We start from the raw sequence: 19,267 nt of genomic DNA on the forward strand, positions 1-19,267 counted from the left end.
TTGAATTTCTAGGGCAGTGGAGTTCGAGGTGGCCTTCCAAGATTGAGTTCTTACCGAACCACCTTTATCACCCATTTAGGATTAGTTTCAGATGTCCACTAACAATTATTAGTCCCTGCAGCTGTAACTTCAGCAGGGATTAAACCACTTCCTGTCCTTCTTTGCTGTAGTCCCCATAAGGCAGGGCTTTTCAAACTGGGGCGTCCCCAGCCTGTGGGCCCTGGCCCCTGCCCCCTAAAGGGGCAGGGGCAGCCTGGAGGCAGGGAGGAGGCAGCGGTGCGATCCCCAGGATCGCGTACACGTACCCAAGCCCCTACAGCCTCCCAGGGGTGCGGGGAGCCTGGCGTGACCTGGAGATCGCGCCGCTGCCTTCTCCCGCCCCTGCTACCTCCCCTCTCCAGCCCACGCAACAACTTAGTGGCTCTCAAACTCTCCCAGAGAGTTTGAGAACCACTGCCATAAGGAGAAGAGACACTGTGGTTATCTCACAGTCCTTTACATTTATTTAGCATTTCTATAACTAAATGCCACCCCAATGGCATTTCTCTGCCATCAAAAACATTAAATGACTTTGGAAAAGGCACTCTGCCCACAATTTTTTTCTGCCCAGGAGGTCCGAATTGACTTCAGAAATGTTTGCACTGTATCTTTCAAGTGATAATTTAAATACCAACTTCCACTAGTCAAGTGATAGAACTACTAAGGGTATGTTGGAGTCATCCTTGTGATAGTTACCTGTTGTTTTGCTCCTATAGTGTGTAAACAAGGAGCTTCAGGCTTTGAGATTTCAGAGTAACTATGTAAGCTGGGTCTGGGTGGGGAAAAAAGGACAGAGAGACAATACCAAGATCTACCTCACTCCATGTCTGTTGTGCCCATGTGGCACAAGCAAACTTAGGTTGGGATCCCATTACCGACACCATGTCATGTTTGGCAACTGACCAAAACTGAGCTTGCGGTCTTACTGACCGGTAAGTCCCATTGAACTCAGTGGGACTTGATTCCGAATAAACGTGCATAGGATTGCACTTGTTGTTGGCGACCTTCAGTCTCGAAAGACTCTGGTATCGCGCTCTGGATGGTGGTTCTGGAACAGCGTCTAGTGTGGCTGAAAAGGCCGATTCGGGAGTGACAATCCCTTCCACGCCGGGAGCAAGTGCAGTCTGTCCCTGGTCTGTCTCCCTGGCTGTGGGCATTCCTTCTTTGCCTCTTTGCCTCAGCCTGTTGGCCAAGTGTCTCATCAAACTGGGAAAGGCCATGCTGCACAGCCTGCCTCCAAGCGGGCCGCTCAGAGGCCAGGGTTTCCCACCTGTTGAGGTCCACTCCTAAGGCCTTCAGATCCCTCTTGCAGATGTCCTTGTATCGCAGCTGTGGTCTACCTGTAGGGCGCTTTCCTTGCACAAGTTCTCCATAGAGGAGATCCTTTGGGATCCGGCCATAGGATCGCACTGTGACCCCATGATGCTGTAAAACAATTTACGATTATTCCCCCGTTCAAACAGTCAGGGCCCTAGGCACTGTGCCACCTAATGAATGCCACAGATTGGGCTGCAACACATGTGCCAAGCTGCACCAGGAGCAACTAGACTAAAATAGGCAGCTTCCTGGTCTGTGTTCCACTGCCCATTGCAGTGGCAAGGAGAAGGCTGAAGAGATGGCTGAGGCGGAAAGTGTGAGGTTATTACTGTAGCATTGCTCCACCTGCCAGGCAACCCGTTGGTTCTGTCGTACCTGATTGAGCTGACCATGCTTTTGGGTCTCTGCCTGAGTCCTGTACTTGCACAGTTATGTCCTTGTCTTGGCCCCTCCAACCCTGACTCAGTGATAGAATCATAACTGGCTCCAAGTTTCCAAGGGCCCTTGACAAAGTGCTTTCTTTGAGCCCCCTCCTACCTGGTTGGGCCCTGAGAGAGTCACTGTACTACCTTTACACAAAGGGAGAGGTTGACTAAGAGATAAATGATGGACCTTTCTGAGAATCCTCAAGATGGCTGACTGACAAGACTTTGCATGGAGATGGCTCCAGAGTTAGTCCCTGGCAGCATCTCCAGATACAGCTGGGAAAAACCCCTCTGTCTGAAACCCCAGAGAGCTGCAACGGACCAAGTGGCAGGATAAAGCCATTTTCTATATAGGTTCTTAAAGGATCTCTAAGAGCTTTCCAAGCCTCTGACTTCTAAGATTGATTGCTTGCTCCTCAGTTAGTTGGATTGTTTGCTACCCCTGCCCAGCCCACCTGCCCAGCATCCCACCCAGAACTCTGGTCCCATTCTGCTGGGATTCGTATGTCCAGCGCCATACTTTCCCCTGCACTGTAAACTCCAGAATCCTGCTGGACACACCAAGGCAGCCTTTCCCTTCCTCTTCCTTGCAGACTAATAATCCGCCATGGGAACAACATCGAGGCACCCCCTGTATACGACTCATACGAGGTGGAATACCTGCCCATCGAGGGGCTGGTCAGCACCGCCCGCAGCTTCTTCATTGAACTCACCACGGACAGCAGCGGAGTGGCTGCCGGCATGGCACTGCGCTACGAGGGTGAGTTGCCGGAGCAGGTGGGGCTGGTGGGAGACACCCACATACACCCTCCCTGTGATTGGAGGGGATTTCTCCTGTTCTGTTCATTGGCCTGGCATTCCGGCAGTTGAGGGGAGATTGCAGAGGGCAGAAATACACCTTGAGATGGACAAGGCTGGCCAGTTCATGAGGTCAACCAAGGCATTCAGATGATGGATTGGCAGGGAGTACCTGCCTCTATCCACCTGTCTGCCTCCACCAGTACTCTTTCTCCCATTCCCTTCATTCAAAGAAAGTGAATGGAGTGGAAGAGGAAATGTAGAGGAGAGGTCTCGGATGCTCCAGCCCAATACTCTCCTCTCCTCCCCACTTCCTCATTCCATTTCTCACTTCCATTCTCCAGCATGGTAGCTCATTTAGCTTAGCCTCACCTCATGAGGCAGGTCCGCAGCTTGGGGGTCCACCTGGACTCGCAGCTGCTCCTGGATTCCCAGGTGGTGGCTGTGGCTAGGGGGGCCTTTGCTCAGCTTTGGCTGCTGTGCCAGCTGCGTCTGTACTTGGATCGTGCAGACCTGGCCACAGTGATCCATGCTACGGTGACATCGAGGTTAGATTATTGTAACGTGCTTTATGTGAGGCTGCCCCTGAAGACGGTTCGGAAACTGCAATTAGTGCAGAATGCGGCGGCCCATGTGGTCACTGGAGCTAGGTGGTTTGACTTGGTCAGTCCACTTCTCCGGGACTACATTGGCTGCCCATTCGTTTCCGGGCCCAATTCAAGGTGCTGGTTTTGACCTTTAAAGCCCTATACTGCTCTGGGCCAGGCTATCTTAGATATCGCCTACTCCTGTACAATCCAGCTCGTCCTCTCAGGTCATCAGAGAAGGCCTTTTTACAAGTGCCACCGCCCAAGGAGGTTCGTGGGGCGGCGGCAAGAAATAGGGCCTTCTCAGTAGTGGCACCAACGTTGTGGAACTCCCTTCCCCTTGACTTGAGAATGGCTCCCTCTCTTGAGTTTTTTCGGTGAGGCCTGAAGACCCTGCTCTTTAAACAAGCCTTCTGATTCCATGGCCTTTTTAACGCTTTTATACATCTTTTAGTTTCTTTTTGACAGGCTGGATTCCTCTATGATTCGCTGTTTTATGCTCTTTTTATTCTGACTTTTCTGACTACTGTTTTTATAGCCTCTGTTAATGTGTTTTTAATATGTTTTTATCTGTGTTAAATCATGCTTTTTAAAATTGTTTTTACATGTTGTAAACCACCCTGGGTCCCTTTCAGGGAGAAGGGCGGGATACAAATAAAGTTTATTATTATTATTATTATTATTATTATTATTATTATTATTATTATTATTATTATTATTATTATGAGGTTCCCTCTTCAAGCTCCCAAACCCTAACAATAGATGAGGAAGGCAAAAATGGAGGATGCTGCTGTTTTGTCCCTTGCCTAGGTCTAGAACCTTCCCTGCCACACATCTGGCCTGGTACTAGAGTATTTTTGTCCTGGATTACTTGGTCACTATGTCCCAGCCATTGGTGTCCCTGGACATTTATGTTTTGTTTTTTTAATTTTTAATTTTGCATCCTGGTCATTTGCATCCCACTATAACTGGACAATAGACAAACTACAGCTGCACAACAAGCCCTATATTATCTCTCCTAAGCCTCTTATCCCAGCCCTAACCCTAATTCTGCTCACTGCAGCCTTTGAAGCAGGCCACTGCTATGAGCCTTTCGTCAAGTATGGAAATTTTACAACTAGTGACGCGTCATACGCTGTGGGCACCACTGTGGAATTCGCCTGCGAAGCTGGTTACACTTTGGAACAGGGTTCCGTCATCATCGAGTGTGTGGACCCCACCAACCCCCAGTGGAATGAGACAGAGCCAGCCTGCCGAGGTGAGTGGCCAATCAATGGAGCTCTCCAAACTGGGGATGGAGAGAAAATGGAGCTGTGGACCACGCAGTGCGTGAATGAAGTTCAGGGTAGAGCTTCTGGAGAGTTTCCATGGGGAGAGGATGCCATAAGATTGGCCCTGCTGGATCAGATCCATGTTGTCCAGTGTTCTGATTCCAACAAATGCCTCTGGGAGCATTTCCACAAATTTTCCTTTGTGGGGCAGCCTTAGAAGAACACTTCCTCATGTCCCTACCTCAACAAGCAGTGGAACTCAGGTAGAATGTTTTCTCAGTGTAGATGCCATAGATTCTATAGCAGTAGGTTACAGTAGATTCTTTAATTGCAAGTACTTTCCAAGATATGAAGGCTCCAGGTGCCCAGGTGAGGCAGGGGGCTCTACGTTTTGAAACAAGTCTGTGGCTTTCCCCTCTCCTTTGCTAACTCACCAGAAAGGGTTGGTAACTGCAAGGCGGACCCAACCCAATAAGAAGTACAGGTGGCCTCATGGGAGAGCGGAAGGTGTCTGGATAAAATGCCATACCTTGATTTTCTGCCCCCACTGTGGAAAATCAGCCAGGGGCACCACTGATCTGTCTCATGCATATCCCACAGCGGTGTGCAGCGGGGAGATCACAGACGTGGCTGGTGTGGTGTTGTCCCCCAACTGGCCAGAGCCCTATGGAAAGGGTCAGGACTGCATCTGGGGTCTGCACGTGGAAGAAGACAAGCGCATTATGCTGGACATACATGTGTGAGTGTTCTACTATTCACGCGCTAGGGCATTGTGCAAAGAAATAATCCTTGCAGAAACTGTGAAGTGGAATCCCTGACACAAAGCTGAGGCTAATCTCGCCAGCAAACCCTCATTCTAATCTGGTTGTGAAAACTCTTCTAACTGCACCGCTGTTGTTTTTGTTTTATCCCTCTAATGCTTGTGAAAAGTACTTCACTTATCATGCATTGGGGTTATATAGACCTCTGCAAAACGGAGGTCATAGTATAGGGGGCAAAGATTTATTCAACAATAGCTACTTTTTAAATTAAAAAAAATGAGCAGGGTACTTTGCCCCTCCATTGCTAATTTGACATTCTATCAGTGGCATAGCTAGAGGGAGTGCAAAGCACTACGTTTTGCAGGAAGCCTCACCGCAGCATGCAAGCGACTCCTCCCCCCTTTCGGAGCCATTCCGGGCAATGAGATAAAAGAGAGGCATCACTTTGCTCTCATGGCCTAGAATGGCTTCAAAGGGGAGGGGAAGGGGGTCACTTCCATGCTATGGTGAGGCTCCCTGAAAAGCTCAGTGCTTTGCACCCCTCTAGCTAATCCAGTGCCAGCCGTGTGACAGCAGCCTCTTGGGAGCCCGGTGCTGATTAGTCAGCAGCAGGGGCAGGTCGTGGGCAGAGAGGGGGAGGGAGTGGGAGAACTGGAGGCATTTCTGGGCAGGGGCAGCAGAAGAACCGGGGCGGGGAGGAAGCAAGGGATGGATCCTGCTGAAATGGTGGAGTCAAGACCTTTTCCCCTCTTTTTAAAACCTCCCCACCCCTCTCTTCTCCTTAGTCATACGCCACCAAAATAGGTGGTGTATGTCTGAGCAGACCCACTGGTGATCAGGCATCCTACCAGGAAGTCTGTGCAAAATGTTTTCACTTACCTCCTGCAGGCTGTCCAATCGCCCCACCACCAAAGGATGCAATGTATGACTTTTTGGAACAGCTGCGTTAGCGCTGGTTGGTTGGCAACGTTCAGTCTCGAAAGACTATGGTATAAGCCTACAGCACCTGATATTCCCAGGCGGTCTCCCATCCAAGTACTAACCAGGCCTGGCCCTGCTTAGCTTCCCAGATCATGGTAGAAGCCTACAGCACCCAGTATTCCCAGGCGGTCTCCCATCCAAGTACTAACCAGGCCTGACCCTGCTTAGCTTCCCAGATCAGGCATGTGCAGGGTAACAGTGCTGGTGGCAGGGGATAAAACTGGGCCTTGTGCTCAGGCTGACTCTGCCTCTCTTCACACTGTTCATGCTTTTATCAACATCCATTGAGTCCTTCCTCACATCTTACTCGCCCTTTTAAACTGAAAAGTCCCTAACAACGCCTGTCATCATCCCCCCAGTCACACAGTGTGTTGCTGCTTCAGTTGATGACACTGTGTAACACAATCTAAACAATTTTGTGTTTATCTGAATATTTTGATGTCTTGTCTCTGTATTGATTTTGGTGCGAGGATTTCAAAACTGCCTTTGTTTGGGGCATAGCATCAGTAGTTTAGCAGCAATTTACACTATGCAGTTGTATAATATGGTGTGTATTACAATCCATTGGGCAACAGATAAAAAAACACATAAGATAATTTAAAAAGTTTTGATGACACAAAAAAACTAAGATTACTATTGGAATTGGCACTTCTGAATTGTATAAGAAACATTAGAAATTCAACATAAACAATGTTTGCGTTACACAGTGTGCTCATTTCTGTACCACTTTGCTACTACCCATGGGCTGAGACCTCTATACAGTTCTTGATCATGGGCATTCCTTGTAGGAGACAAGCGTGCAGAAGATTCTACTTTGAAATTTGGCAGGGAATGGGGCTCATCATTTTCCCCCACCCCGACAACCTTACCCCACTCCATGTCATTTCAGGTTGCGCCTCGGCAAGGGTGACATTCTGACTTTCTACGATGGCGATGACTTGACGGCCCGCATCCTAGGACAGTACTCGGGCTCTCATCGCCGCTTCAAGCTGTACACGTCCATGGCAGACGTCACCATCCAGTTCCAGTCAGATCCTGGCAGCGGTGGTCTTGGATACCAACAGGGCTTCATCATCCACTTTGCAGGTGAGCAGGGAAGTGTCCTGTGTCCAGGGTGCTTTGAAGTCACCCAGGCATCCACTTTCCCAGCAGGATTCTTGTTTCTTTTTGCTTCTGTTTGTGAACAAGTTAGCTAGTCAACTGTCTCAGGCCTGGGAAAACCCAGTTCCAGTGTAAGACATTGAGAAGCTCTAGTTGCTTAAGGAGGAAGTAACTGTGGGTCTTGGGGTAGAGAGCCTCCTTTTGAGGTGAGAAGCTGAGAGGGAAAGGACAAGGGCAGGCTTGAGGAGAGGAAGGGATGGGGGGCAAAATCCCTAGGGCCCAGGCTTCCAGGGGGGCTGGGCCACAACAAAACAAACTATACAGTACAAAACACATTTATTCAGGGTTGAATTTCCACTCCAGCTTTAATCCATTTTCAATTCTATTACCCCCAGTGCATTCTGGAAACTGGAGATTGTTAAGGGTAGTTCTAACAGTTCTCAGATACCTTAACAGACTACAGTCCCCCAGAATGTATTGGGGGAATAGAAGTGTATTGAAAGTGGATTAAAGCTGGAGTGGAAATGCAGCCCAGGTCTTCTCCATAAGAACCAACATATATTAGCACAATTCAAACATGGTAAAGTGAACCTTACACCTTCAGACCAGAACTGCTAGACCCCAGTGAACTGTGTTCTGTTCACAGAATTCCCAGGCCCCATTAGTAAGCTCCATTCCTTTCTTCTAGTTTAGTGTGTGTCTCGAACACGTGGCCTTGGATCAAGTCTGCATGTGTTTTGGTGTAGTTTGAAGGTGAAATTAACAATATGGCGTATAATATAAGTCTGGAGCACAGAAGAAAGAAAAGGGGGGGGGAATGAAAAGTCCATTAAAGGCCAGGCTATTTCACCTGGGCTTTGCTTCAAAGTCATCACAAAGTAATGAAGGAGAGAGTGAAAGCCAGTCCTTGGATGCCAGTACATTATTAGAAGAAAAAGCATAAGAGGAGGACTTTGCTGAGGTGGAAGAAAAGAAAAGCAGTAGCTCTACTCAAAGTCAAGAAATTATCCCATTCTGATATGTTTTTTTAAAAAATTTATTTTCAGTCTTGCTCATACTAAATTAAAACTGCCAATTAAAAACTTGTTTAATAAAATGTAGAAAAATCTGTAGTAAAATTTAGGAAAGGGGGATCCTGGGCCCAATGAACTCCTTGCCACAGGATGTGGTGACAGCATCTGGCCTGGACGCCTTTCAAAGGGGATTGGACAAGTTTCTGGAGGAAAAATCCATTACGGGATACAAGCCATGATGTGTCTGCGCAACCTCCTGATTTTAGAAATGGGCTATGTCAGAAGGCCAGATGCAAGGGAGGGCACCAGGATGAGGTCTCTTGTTATCAGGTGTGCTCCCTGGGGCATTTGGTGGGCCGCTGTGAGATACAGGAAGCTGGACTAGATGGGCCTATGGCCTGATCCAGTGGGGCTGTTCTTATGTTCTTATCTTTCCACATCAGTCACCAGTCAGCATTTGACCTCTTTCTCTACAGAGGTGCCCCGCAATGACACATGCCCTGAACTTCCGGAGATACCCAACGGCTGGAAAACCATGTCTCACCCGGAACTGATCCATGGCACAGTGGTCACCTACCATTGCTACCCTGGCTATGAGCTGGTGGGCACGGAATTGTTGATGTGCCACTGGGACCTGACCTGGAGTGGAGACTTGCCCTCCTGCCAGCGAGGTGAGTGGGATGATGGGGGAGGGGAGAGATCCAAGTACCTGTACATAAACTTACCCCCTCCATGGCTGCTGTTTTTCCCCTTTACCCACCCAAAGAGCCAGGGATGACCCCTGTCTATCAGACTGACTGAGGTGGTAACCACAGATGACAGATACATCCTCTGAAAGTCATTGGTGGGAGATTTTAGAATAGACCACAGAAAATATTTCTTACCAGCCTGTAATTAACCTGGGGAACTCCTTGCCATCGGATGTGGTGATGGCATCTGACCTGGATGCCTTTAACCCATTTTTGCCCGGCCCACAGGTGTGCACATTTGGTCCCTGTTGTGTATATGCAATGTTGAGCAGAAATGGCTTAAAAGGGGATTGGTCAGGTGTATGGAGGAAAAACCATCACGAGTTACAAGCTATGAGAAGCAGACTACCTCATAATGCCAGATGCCAGGGAGTGGCAACAGGGTGCAGGTATCTTGTTGTCTTTGTGCTCCCTGAGGCATCTGGTGGGCTGCTGTGAGATACAGGAAGTAGGATTAGATGGGCCTTTGGCTTGATCCAGTGGGGCTCTTCTTTTGTTCTTATGGATGGATGGGATACCAGCCTCAGTTCACTCACCCATCTCCATCATTCCTCCTCCTCCTCATGCTCTCTGGATTAAAAAAGGAATAGAGTGAAAGAGGAAGTGTGGAGAAGACGGGAGTGGTGGTCTCCAACTGCCATCTCTGCCACTGCTCCTCTTTCATTCTCTTCTGATGTGAATCTAGCAGAGGAGAGGAGAAGGCTGGCACCCTGACAAGTGGGACACACCATTGGCCATGCCACCTCAAGCTTTGGGAGGTCTTGAGTAAGCCCTGTGAAAAGTAAAGGGGGGGGGGAGAGAGAGCAATATTCTGGGTAGGTCTTCCCAGAATCTCAGTATCTGGGGATCTGGTTGCAGTGGTGGCTTTCTTCACTCAACCCTTGAAAATAATACCTAGAGGTGGGTAAAAATGGTTCTATCTTTTTGTGGATTTTGGTGTTTTCCAAAATTAGAAGTGCAGAAAGCGATGTTATATGTTTTTATTCCATGGGTGCATTTTTATAAATTATAATTATAAATTACAATCACTTTAGGAGTGTATTAGGTAGGTGATATAGGTGGTATTGTGTCAGCAGATGCAGCCGCATGTATAGAGAGGTGTTTGTTTTTTTTTTAATGGTTTTATGTTTTTGCAGATTTTACAGATTTCAAGTTTTTTTAAACCCACCTCTAATAATATCTGCATGCCTGCACTTCCCAACCTTCTGGCGCCCGCAACACCCTCCCCATGCTGCAAACGCAGCTCCTAGAAGCGACTGGCAATGATGTCATCACCAGTTACTTCTGGGTTCTGAGATCTTGACATGACATTGCAAAAGCTGGTAAGAGGCTCAGGGAGGACAGGAGGGCCTTTTCCAGTGTGCAAAACTGTGCACAGAAGCTTGGTCGACCAAGCTGAGCTTCTTACAGCTTTTGTAGCATTACCGGCTCACTGCTTTCCGGCCCACAACGCCCTGCGGAGTATCTGTGACACCCCAGGGCATCACAATGCCTGTATGGGGTGGGGTATGGGAATACAGTATGGGAACCCCTGCTGTATGCTTTCTCATGTATAGCCCTAAAGAATGGGCAAACCCTCTCCTTGCAGCTGCAGGACAACCCAGTCTCTTTGCTTCCCCTCACCCTGCCCTCCTCTTTGCTCCATCAGCCAGAGGATAGGGTGATGAGTGATACACAAAGATGTGATGCTTCTGGGATTCCCCCACACCTGTCTACTGCAATTGTGACTTCATCTTGGAATCCTATTGCCTCCTCCCACCCTTGAAACTGGTGCCATTGTCCAACTTGGACAGCAAGAAGAGGGATCAGTGCTGCACAAGGCCTCTCTGTTCAGAGGCGCATAGTGTACTGGAGGTCCACCACAGTGGTGTAAGGTACCAAGGCACAATGTACTTGCCTCAATCTGCTTAGTAATCTCTGGGGCAGAGACTGTAGCAATTAGAAGCACAAGCCTTGGAAGTGCTATGTCAGATTTTGACTGTGCCTAGAGCTCCCCCTGCTGACATTCTATATACCCTGCATTGCCATTTTTTCTAGGAGAGGAGCATTTTTCCCCCCAAAGGAATGGGAAGGTGAATTATCTTTAACCATCTATAAACAGCAGCAGAAATGAACTAGTGCAGGGGGGGGGCAGGGACTTGAAAGAAAATTCCTTCAGCCTTAAATGTTCTTGTGGCAGCATTATTTTGCCTTGCCCATTTATATTTGCCTCCCTTGAATCCTCTTTTTTGCACAACTCCCAAACGGTGGATGCTAATGGATATAAATGTTGGTGGGGTGGCTTTGGCAAGCCTAAAATCCAATGACAAAACTGAGGTCCTATGGATCTTCCTGCTGAACAAATGAAGCTGCCTGAGTCAGACCCATGGTCTCTCTAGGTCAGTATTTTTTGCATCGACCAGCAGTGACTTTCCAGAATTTTAAACATGGGTCTTTCTTAGCTCTACCTGGAGATGTTTTCAGGAATTGAAGCTGGGACCTTCTGCATGCAAACCCCTTGCTCAGCCTGTACCACTGAGGGCCAAGCTACATATGACTTTAATCATGCCATTGGCCTAAATGGGCATGCTCTTTTCCCCCCTGAAAATAAGAATATAAGAAGAGCCCCCCTGGATCAGTCCAAAGGCCTATCTAGTCCAGCTCCCTATATCTCACAGTGGCCCAACAGATACCTCAAGGAGCACACAAGATGAGAGACCTGCGTCCTGGTGCCCTCCCTTGCATCTGGCATTCTATATAGCACACTTGGGAGGGGACAATCTAGATTGGGACAGTGGCAGGGGGGTGGTTAAAGGCCAGACCTTCCTACTCAACCCACTGCAGTCCGGTTCCCCCCCCCCAAAATATGCTATTTACAAAAACAAACAAAAAACCAAGTACAACAAGGCCAATGTGGTGATCATTAATGTTATATCTAATGAGTCCTGAACAGAGACTGCTGGGAGCATTGGAGCAAAGCTCTACAGTGAGCCTCCCTCCCCATGATGCCCCATGTCCACTCTGAAATATTACATTGGGCATTACCACTGCCACTGGTACTGAGGGGGTTGGCTTGGCAAATGGGCTGTCTGATACCCAGTGCCCCCTCTGGCTGACCCCTGAGATCACCCATGATCTGCAGCCACTCTCTTTATTTTGGCACTTTAAAAAGTAGTGACAAGGCACAAAATGTCAGTCTCAGGTTCAAATTATGACATTTTGCTGCTGTTTTCATTTCTGTGCAAAATTCTCATCCACAGTTCCTTGAGCATCTCAGAACGGGCACCGCTGCAGGACAGGGTGAAGACAACTTGAGCTAATGCAACAGATTCACTGCCCCCTCCCTCCTCTTTCTTCTCTGCGCAGTGACTACTTGCAGGGATCCTGGAGATGTGGATCACAGCCGCCGTGTGGTCTCCAGTAACAAGTTCCCCGTGGGTTCGACAGTCCAGTTCATCTGTGAAAAGGGCTATTCCCTGGCCGGAAGTAGCGTGATCACCTGCCACGACCGACAAGCTGGGGGACCCAAGTGGAGTGACCGCCTTCCCAAATGCACCCGTAAGCCAAGGAACATCACAGACTTAGTAGGAGGCAGCGCACCCTACTATGCATCTATGGTCAGATACATGGAAGATACATTTCAAGTAGTACGTGTAGGGCGCAAAGAAAGTTTTCACCTTCATGTAAGCTCTCTTTCTAAGCTCCCAACATTCTCTGACCAGCCACTGCTAGAAGCAGAATGCTGGGCTAGACTGAACCATTGCACTCTGGTCTGGCAGGCAATTCTTAATACATTCAGCCAACTTGGGGTCACCCACTGAGACTGAATGGAAGGAGGTTCAGCAGAGACAAAAGGAAGTACTGCTTCTCACAGTACATCATGAACTACCCAAAATAATAAACTTGCTTTAGATCAACTATTTGCAAAGTGGTCTTTGTACTGACCAGCCACTTCCAGGATCTGTCACCCCCACAGGGTTTGTACCTGGATTTCCGGGCATGCGTGGATGGTAGGTGCAAAGGTCAGGGGTGAACTGTGGCACTAAAGAGAGGCCCCCAGGTGGAATGGTAAGCTCCGTTCACCCAGGGGAAGGATCACAGTGGGTGGAGGATCCACCGTAGCCATGGTTTGGCATCCGCTGCTTTAGATGATAGGTGGCTTTAACTTCTTAGGACCAAACTAGAAGATATATTCAGAGCCCAAGACCTCCTGATGCCTGAGGTGGCAAGCAAAATGCTGCCCCCCCTTACCTGACAATGTGCCTGCCTCTGCTCCTCTCAGTCTCCAGTGTTCTAGCTCAGTACTTTCCTCCTTCCCTTCTTTGTCCTCTTCTTCCTTTTCTAATCCAGACAGGGAAGGAGAAGGCAGAGCAGTGGAGGCAAGTAGATAGGCAGAGATTACATTACCCACCAATCTCCTGCCCAAAGCAACCGCTTCAGTTTGCCTCATGGATGGGCAAACCCTGAATATGGACCCTGAATATAGCTATTGGGTCACTGAGACCTGCACGCTTGATTTTTCTAACATAGAAGGCACACACAGGGAGGCAGAAGTTTTGGCCCCCTTTCCCCCAACGTTGTTCTGATTCAAAGCAGTGTCCCACATAATAATAATACAGGTATTTACACCGCCTTTCTTGGTCTTTATTCAAGACTTTGTTCAAGGCGGTTTACATAGGCAGGCTTATTTAAATCCCCTTAGGGATTTTTACAAATGAAAGAAGGTTCTTTCTTTCAAGAACCACAACATTCAGGTGTTTCTCTCTGATCTGGTTTCACATTCTGGCCTCCATCCTCCCACGCTCAGAGCAGATGGAATAGCTTGGCTTCAGCTTGTCAGCTGCTTCAAGGTCGCACGGTGCCAGTGGCCTCGAACTGGTGACCTTGTGGATGTTATCTTCAGGCAAATGGAGGCTCTACCCTCTAGACCAGACCTCCTGCCCTATCATGCACTGGGCATATCATCTGATTTGGCCCTATACTAATAGCTTTTTAAAAAGGATAGACAAATTCTTGGAGGTGAATGCCCATCAGCAGCTATTAGCTATGAAAGTTAAATGCAGCCTCTGTGTTTGGAAGCAGTCTACCTTTGAGGACCAGTAATTGGGGACCAAAAAAAAAAAACAAAACCAGGGAAGGGTTATTGCTTGCTTAGAAGCTTCCCAGAGCATATACTTGGCCACTATGGGAAAGAGAAAGTTGGAGTGGATGGACCCCTGGTCTCGTGTTCTAAGACATGCCTGCAGACCCTGTGCATGCCTGATCTTGTCTAATCTCAGAAGCTAAGCAGGGTCAGGCCTGGTTAGTACTTGGATGGGAGACCTGCTGGGAATACCGGGTGCTGTAGGCTTATACCATAGTCTTTCGGGAATGAAGGTTGCCAACCATTTTCGTTGTGTGGAGGACAGGGAGAAGATCTGTGGGGAAATGAAGGAACAGCCCCACCCAATGCAATGAGATAGGCTGGCTCAGTTCTGGTTTTTCTGTCTCTGTCAGCGGAGGTCTATGAACCCTGCCACAACCCGGGGATCCCTGACCATGGAACTCAGAGCCCTGAGAAGCGGATGTACCAGCCTGGGGCAACCCTGCGCTTCTCCTGTGTCTCAGGCTATGTGATGCTGGGTGACGCCACCTTGCGCTGTGTGCCTGGTCACCCTTCGCAATGGAACGGCTCCCCTCCACTCTGCAAGGCAGGTGAGTCTGTTTGATGGGCGCAGTTGGGCCAGAGCATTGTGCATGGTGTGATGGGGCACCACAGTCTACTCATCATTTGTGGGAGGGGGCCCAGCTAGGACAGTGTGTTTTATACTTCCAAATTCTGCACCATGTTGAGTCAAATTCTGGAACATTGGAGCATGGGACATTGGCCCTTCCAGCATGCCTGCCACCCTCCTACTTGTTCCTAACCAACTATGTCCTTCCACAGACAATCCAGCTCCAGATTCTCCTAACCCAGCAGGCACTGCAGCTGACAGCTAGTGGCAGCAGGGTATCCAGCATAAGTTTGGGACTGTATGAAGCTTGGCCTGAGGCAAGGGGAAACTTTTCCCCTTACCCCCAGGGAGAGCTGTAGCAGCCCCAATAGGTCTGCTTGAATCAGCGCCACTACCGAGATGGCGCAAATCCAAGCAGCCTAGGACTGCTCTGGGCCACCCAGGAATGGGCCCAGGTTCTGGCATAACTGCTGGATCCTGGCCCTACCTCCTGCTCCCCACCTGCCCACCTCCAGGAACATCTGCTGCCAGCCCTCTCACCACCCCGAAACGCCTTCCTCTTGCCTCCTCCCCATCCTCCCCACGTCCCCACAGACCTCTGCGCCAGTCAAGCTTGACCAGCACAAACTCACCTCTTCCTGGGGCCTGCGTTGGTGCGGGGATGCTGGCGCACCTCCAGCCTATCTCCCCTCAGAGTGGCGCAAAAGTGCTTTATGGCACTTTCGCGACACTTTTCAGTCAGCACAAGGGATTTGCGCCAGCTGAACAGGGGGTTGGGATTTTGCCCTTAGTGCTTTGCACCACCTCTAGCTATGCCATTGGTCGAGCTGCCACCTTGCCTGAAAAGCTAAGCAGGATCAGCTGCTTGGATGGGAGAGAGAATGATTGAGAGACTGAGAGACTGGGAGTCTGCTAAAATATCTCTCTGCGGAGGAGCGGAGTATGGAGCAGTCAGTTGGCCAAAAAATGGTTTATAACAACTTTGAGAAAACAGAGTCTGAAGCTTGGTGCAGCTGCTTGTGAGAGCTTGGACAAGTGCAAGAAGCCACAGCCAGGATGACAACTGTACTAGGAAGGGAAACATCTGGAGAAATGAAGGTTCTATGAGATTTTTGTCTTAGAAAATTTTTTACACTTGTAAAAACCCCCATTGGAAAATGGGGTTCAGCCTGCTGGTATAAACCCCCTTGAGTCTATGAGAAAGGTGGTAAATAAATAAACGAACGAACGAACAATCACTTAGGCACAACACAGCAAATAGAGAATAAATTGATGTTTAACGCTTTATTGCTTTGGTGGTGAGCCGAGCGATGATGCCAACGTCTTGGAGAAGAGAATGCAGTCCCAGGTGGTTTTTACTTAGGTTCTGAAAAAGTTGGTGCCCTCCACTGGAGCCCTGGAGGACTTGCCAGTGCCAACTTGTGCCTCCACCTCCTGCAGTCCTGCCCCATAACTCTGCCTTTTTCTTTTGCTTCTGCCACAGCCTCCTATGATGAGTTCTACACCAATCGCAACCTGGATGGTAAGACTGAAAGCTACTGTTCTATTAACTGGGGGGGGGAGCCTTTTTCTGATTGGTTTGTGTGTTAGAAAGGGAGAAGGCCCCCAATATTCATAGTGCCCCACCAATCTCTACCTGGCCCTGAGCATCCCTCTCCCCACCTCTTCCTCTTCCTGGGCTGGGTCACTTTAACAGCTCACCACTTCATATCTGCCAATGGCACAGGTTATTCTCCCTCCATGAAATGAATCTTATTTTCTGCCTGTCTCCTCCCTGCCCTCACCATACTCTCTCTCTCTCTCTCTCTCTCTCTCTCTCTCTCTCTCTCTCTCTCTCTCTCTCTCTCTCTCTCTCCAAAGCTGTGGCAAAAATGGCACCTGCCGGGGACCCTTTGCAAGGCACCAATGTGGCTTTTGCTGTCTTCCTGCCAGTTGCCGCTGTGGGACTTCTCCTGGGTGCAGTCTATCTGTACATCTCCAGGTGAGTCGCCATTGGGCAGAGTGGGCACAGCTGGCTGTCAGCGTTGCCAGACAACATGAGAGGGGTAGAGGACTGTCCCCATCGATGCCTCCTTCCAGCATCTTTATGTCTCCTCTCCACCCAATCTCCAGGCATCAAGGAAAGCCATCACTGCAGCTGCCACTGTCGGGCTCTCACCCCTACGATCACATCATGGTAGATTCCACTTTTGACAACCCCACCTACGAGACCGGAGTAAGTGCCAACTCTCTCTCTCTTCTTTCCTTGCCCCAAAGCCTTCCTGGGGTGTGGAGAGGCAGCAGAACCAGTGGAGGCAAGCAAGTTGAGACAGGCACCACAAAGCAATCAGCCACCTGAGGCAATAAGCTCAGTTGGCCCAATGGATAGGCCAACCTTCAAGGTTGTGGAGAAGAGCATCAATATTGGGGTCAGATAAAGAGCTTCCAGGGGCCGCATATGGTCCACTGGCTTTATGTTTGACACCCCTGATCTACGTGATTTCTACAAGAAACATCTTCCCCACTCTGGGAAAGGGGTGCTAACAGGATGGGTGAAGAGAGGGCGACATTGGTGGGCAAGAGGGTGGAACTGGGAGCGGGACAACAGTGTCATGTTGGTGGGTGGGCTGGGTTCCTGGCAGCTGAAATTCCAAGTGCCCAACCCTCTGCAGGCTTTTTTCTCTCCAGGAGGTGCGGGAGTATGAAGTCTCCATCTAGGGTGTGCACCGCCCTCGTGATGGGAGCTGAAGGGGCAGGCCCCGCTCCCCAAATCGTGCTGCCCTCCCACTTTCCTGCTTGCCGACTACCTACTGACTCCACAGCTTGGTTGACCACCTGCAGCAGCAGCAGCAGCAGCAGCAGCAAGGACCTGTAAATACCTCCCACCCACTCCTCAAGACAGACCTGCTGGAGGGCAGAAACCCAAACCCAGTGCCAGCCAGCATTCTGCTCTCTCTCCCTCACCAATGCTTCCTAGCACTCTGGGTTAAGCACCAGATCAGTGGCAAATGCCATGCTTAGTGTGGCCACACAGCCTGCCCAGTCTCCTCCACCCAGCCTGCTTTGGCTGATGCCCCGCCTGTTGCTTTCTTTGGCGCTTTCTAGAAATATCTGGACATGATGCCATTTGGCCCTGCTCATGGCATACAAAACTGCCATTTATTGGAGACTACTCCACCGACGCTGAGGCTGTCGCCAAGCCCCACCTGAGTCTGGAACCTTCTGAGCTTGCGCAGCAGGGGAGGGGGCTTCAACAGCATGTCTTTACCCTTCAGTGACCTTTGTTGGGACCTTGCACATGCAGCAGGTGTGGCATCCCTGAGGAACTGCAGGGCCAATTCTTGCCCCTGGCGCTCGACACCCACTAGAGCTGCCCCTGAATTTCATTGAAAGAGAAATGCACGTGAAATGGGTAATGTCCTGCTTGAGTTCAAATGTTATGCAGGAATGTCAACAGAAATTAATGAGATTTTTTTTATATGTAAAAGATGGGGAAAATTTTCACAGGGAAAGGGCTGTATGTGCATCTCAAGCCATCATTCACCAGCTCATTTTGTTCAGAAGTCCATGCAGGGTCAGGCTGAGACCTCCAAGCGCCTGAGATATCATACCCAATAACGACAGCTCACTCAATGGTACAACCCCTACTGCTCTTCTCCTGGATTCAGAAAGACCGTGTGCCATGGAGCCAAATGGGAAGTGTGGAGAGAAAAGTGATGGGCTAGAGCATTTCTGAGCATCTGGGATGCTCTAGACCACTCCTCTCCTCTCCTCTATACTTCCTTTTTCATTCTGCTCCTCTCTTCATTTTCGGATCCAGGACGTGGGAAGAGCAGTCAAACCAATGGCTGACATACCCCCAGGTAAGGGGAGGGGCAGCATTTGGCCCACCATCTTCAGCACTGAGAGTTCTTGGACCAGTCCTGATTGGGCTTGTGCAAAAGAATTTCCAGTGAATTATGTCCTCCCCACCCTTGATCTGCCTGTCAAGACTTTGGTTGCCCAAATGGCACCACAAATCCCGGCAGCCTCCCCTTTGCTTGTGTTAGTCCTGCTTCTGTGCAAGACCTCCCTGTTAGACAAGATCCCAACTTTTGCCTCTCCCTATTCCACAAAGCATCATTAAGAAATTGTTTCTTTTAAATGACCTGTCCACCCATCTTTCTGGATTTCCAGAGGACACCCCCCCCCCTTTGATTTATTAGTGGTAATTTCCTTCATCACCAGCAAAACCTGTGGCTGAAAGAAAGGTTAGTTGGGCAGCCCACATCTCCCCACAGACATTTTAAAAAGCATCCTTTCTATTGCGCCCATGCATGATAACACCCTGTGGAGGGGCTGACTACAGGTGCCAAATTTCTTGGGCGGAGTCTAGCAAGAAAGTGGGAGGCACCCTCTCCCCCCCCTCTCCTGTGCAACCATTCCAGGCAGGAAGATTGTGCTGGGGACAAGGCTGGGTAACAGAGGAGGTCAGGTCAATTGGTGGGGTGCATCCATCTCCACTGCTCTGTTTTCTCTCCCTGGATTTGAAAAGGAAGAGGGGAATGGGATGG

The 19,267-nt window shown here is 49.4% G+C and overlaps 1 protein-coding gene across 1 annotated transcript in view; it reads left to right on the forward strand.

Moving 5' to 3' along the window:
- The window catches only part of SEZ6 (seizure related 6 homolog), a 157,655-nt gene extending 140,223 nt beyond the window's left edge, over positions 1 to 17,432 (forward strand). The window contains exons 7-17 of the mRNA XM_066636448.1: positions 2,375 to 2,541; positions 4,230 to 4,424; positions 5,038 to 5,176; positions 7,069 to 7,265; positions 8,770 to 8,964; positions 12,388 to 12,579; positions 14,518 to 14,715; positions 16,219 to 16,257; positions 16,596 to 16,716; positions 16,848 to 16,950; positions 17,403 to 17,432. Coding sequence (XP_066492545.1) covers positions 2,375 to 2,541; positions 4,230 to 4,424; positions 5,038 to 5,176; positions 7,069 to 7,265; positions 8,770 to 8,964; positions 12,388 to 12,579; positions 14,518 to 14,715; positions 16,219 to 16,257; positions 16,596 to 16,716; positions 16,848 to 16,950; positions 17,403 to 17,432 — 1,576 coding nt within the window. The remainder of the gene's footprint in view (positions 1 to 2,374; positions 2,542 to 4,229; positions 4,425 to 5,037; positions 5,177 to 7,068; positions 7,266 to 8,769; positions 8,965 to 12,387; positions 12,580 to 14,517; positions 14,716 to 16,218; positions 16,258 to 16,595; positions 16,717 to 16,847; positions 16,951 to 17,402) is intronic.
- The last annotated feature ends 1,835 nt before the right edge of the window (positions 17,433 to 19,267 follow it).

The sequence above is a fragment of the Tiliqua scincoides genome, chromosome 8 (genome assembly GCF_035046505.1).
Source record: "Tiliqua scincoides isolate rTilSci1 chromosome 8, rTilSci1.hap2, whole genome shotgun sequence".
NCBI lineage: Eukaryota > Metazoa > Chordata > Lepidosauria > Squamata > Scincidae > Tiliqua > Tiliqua scincoides.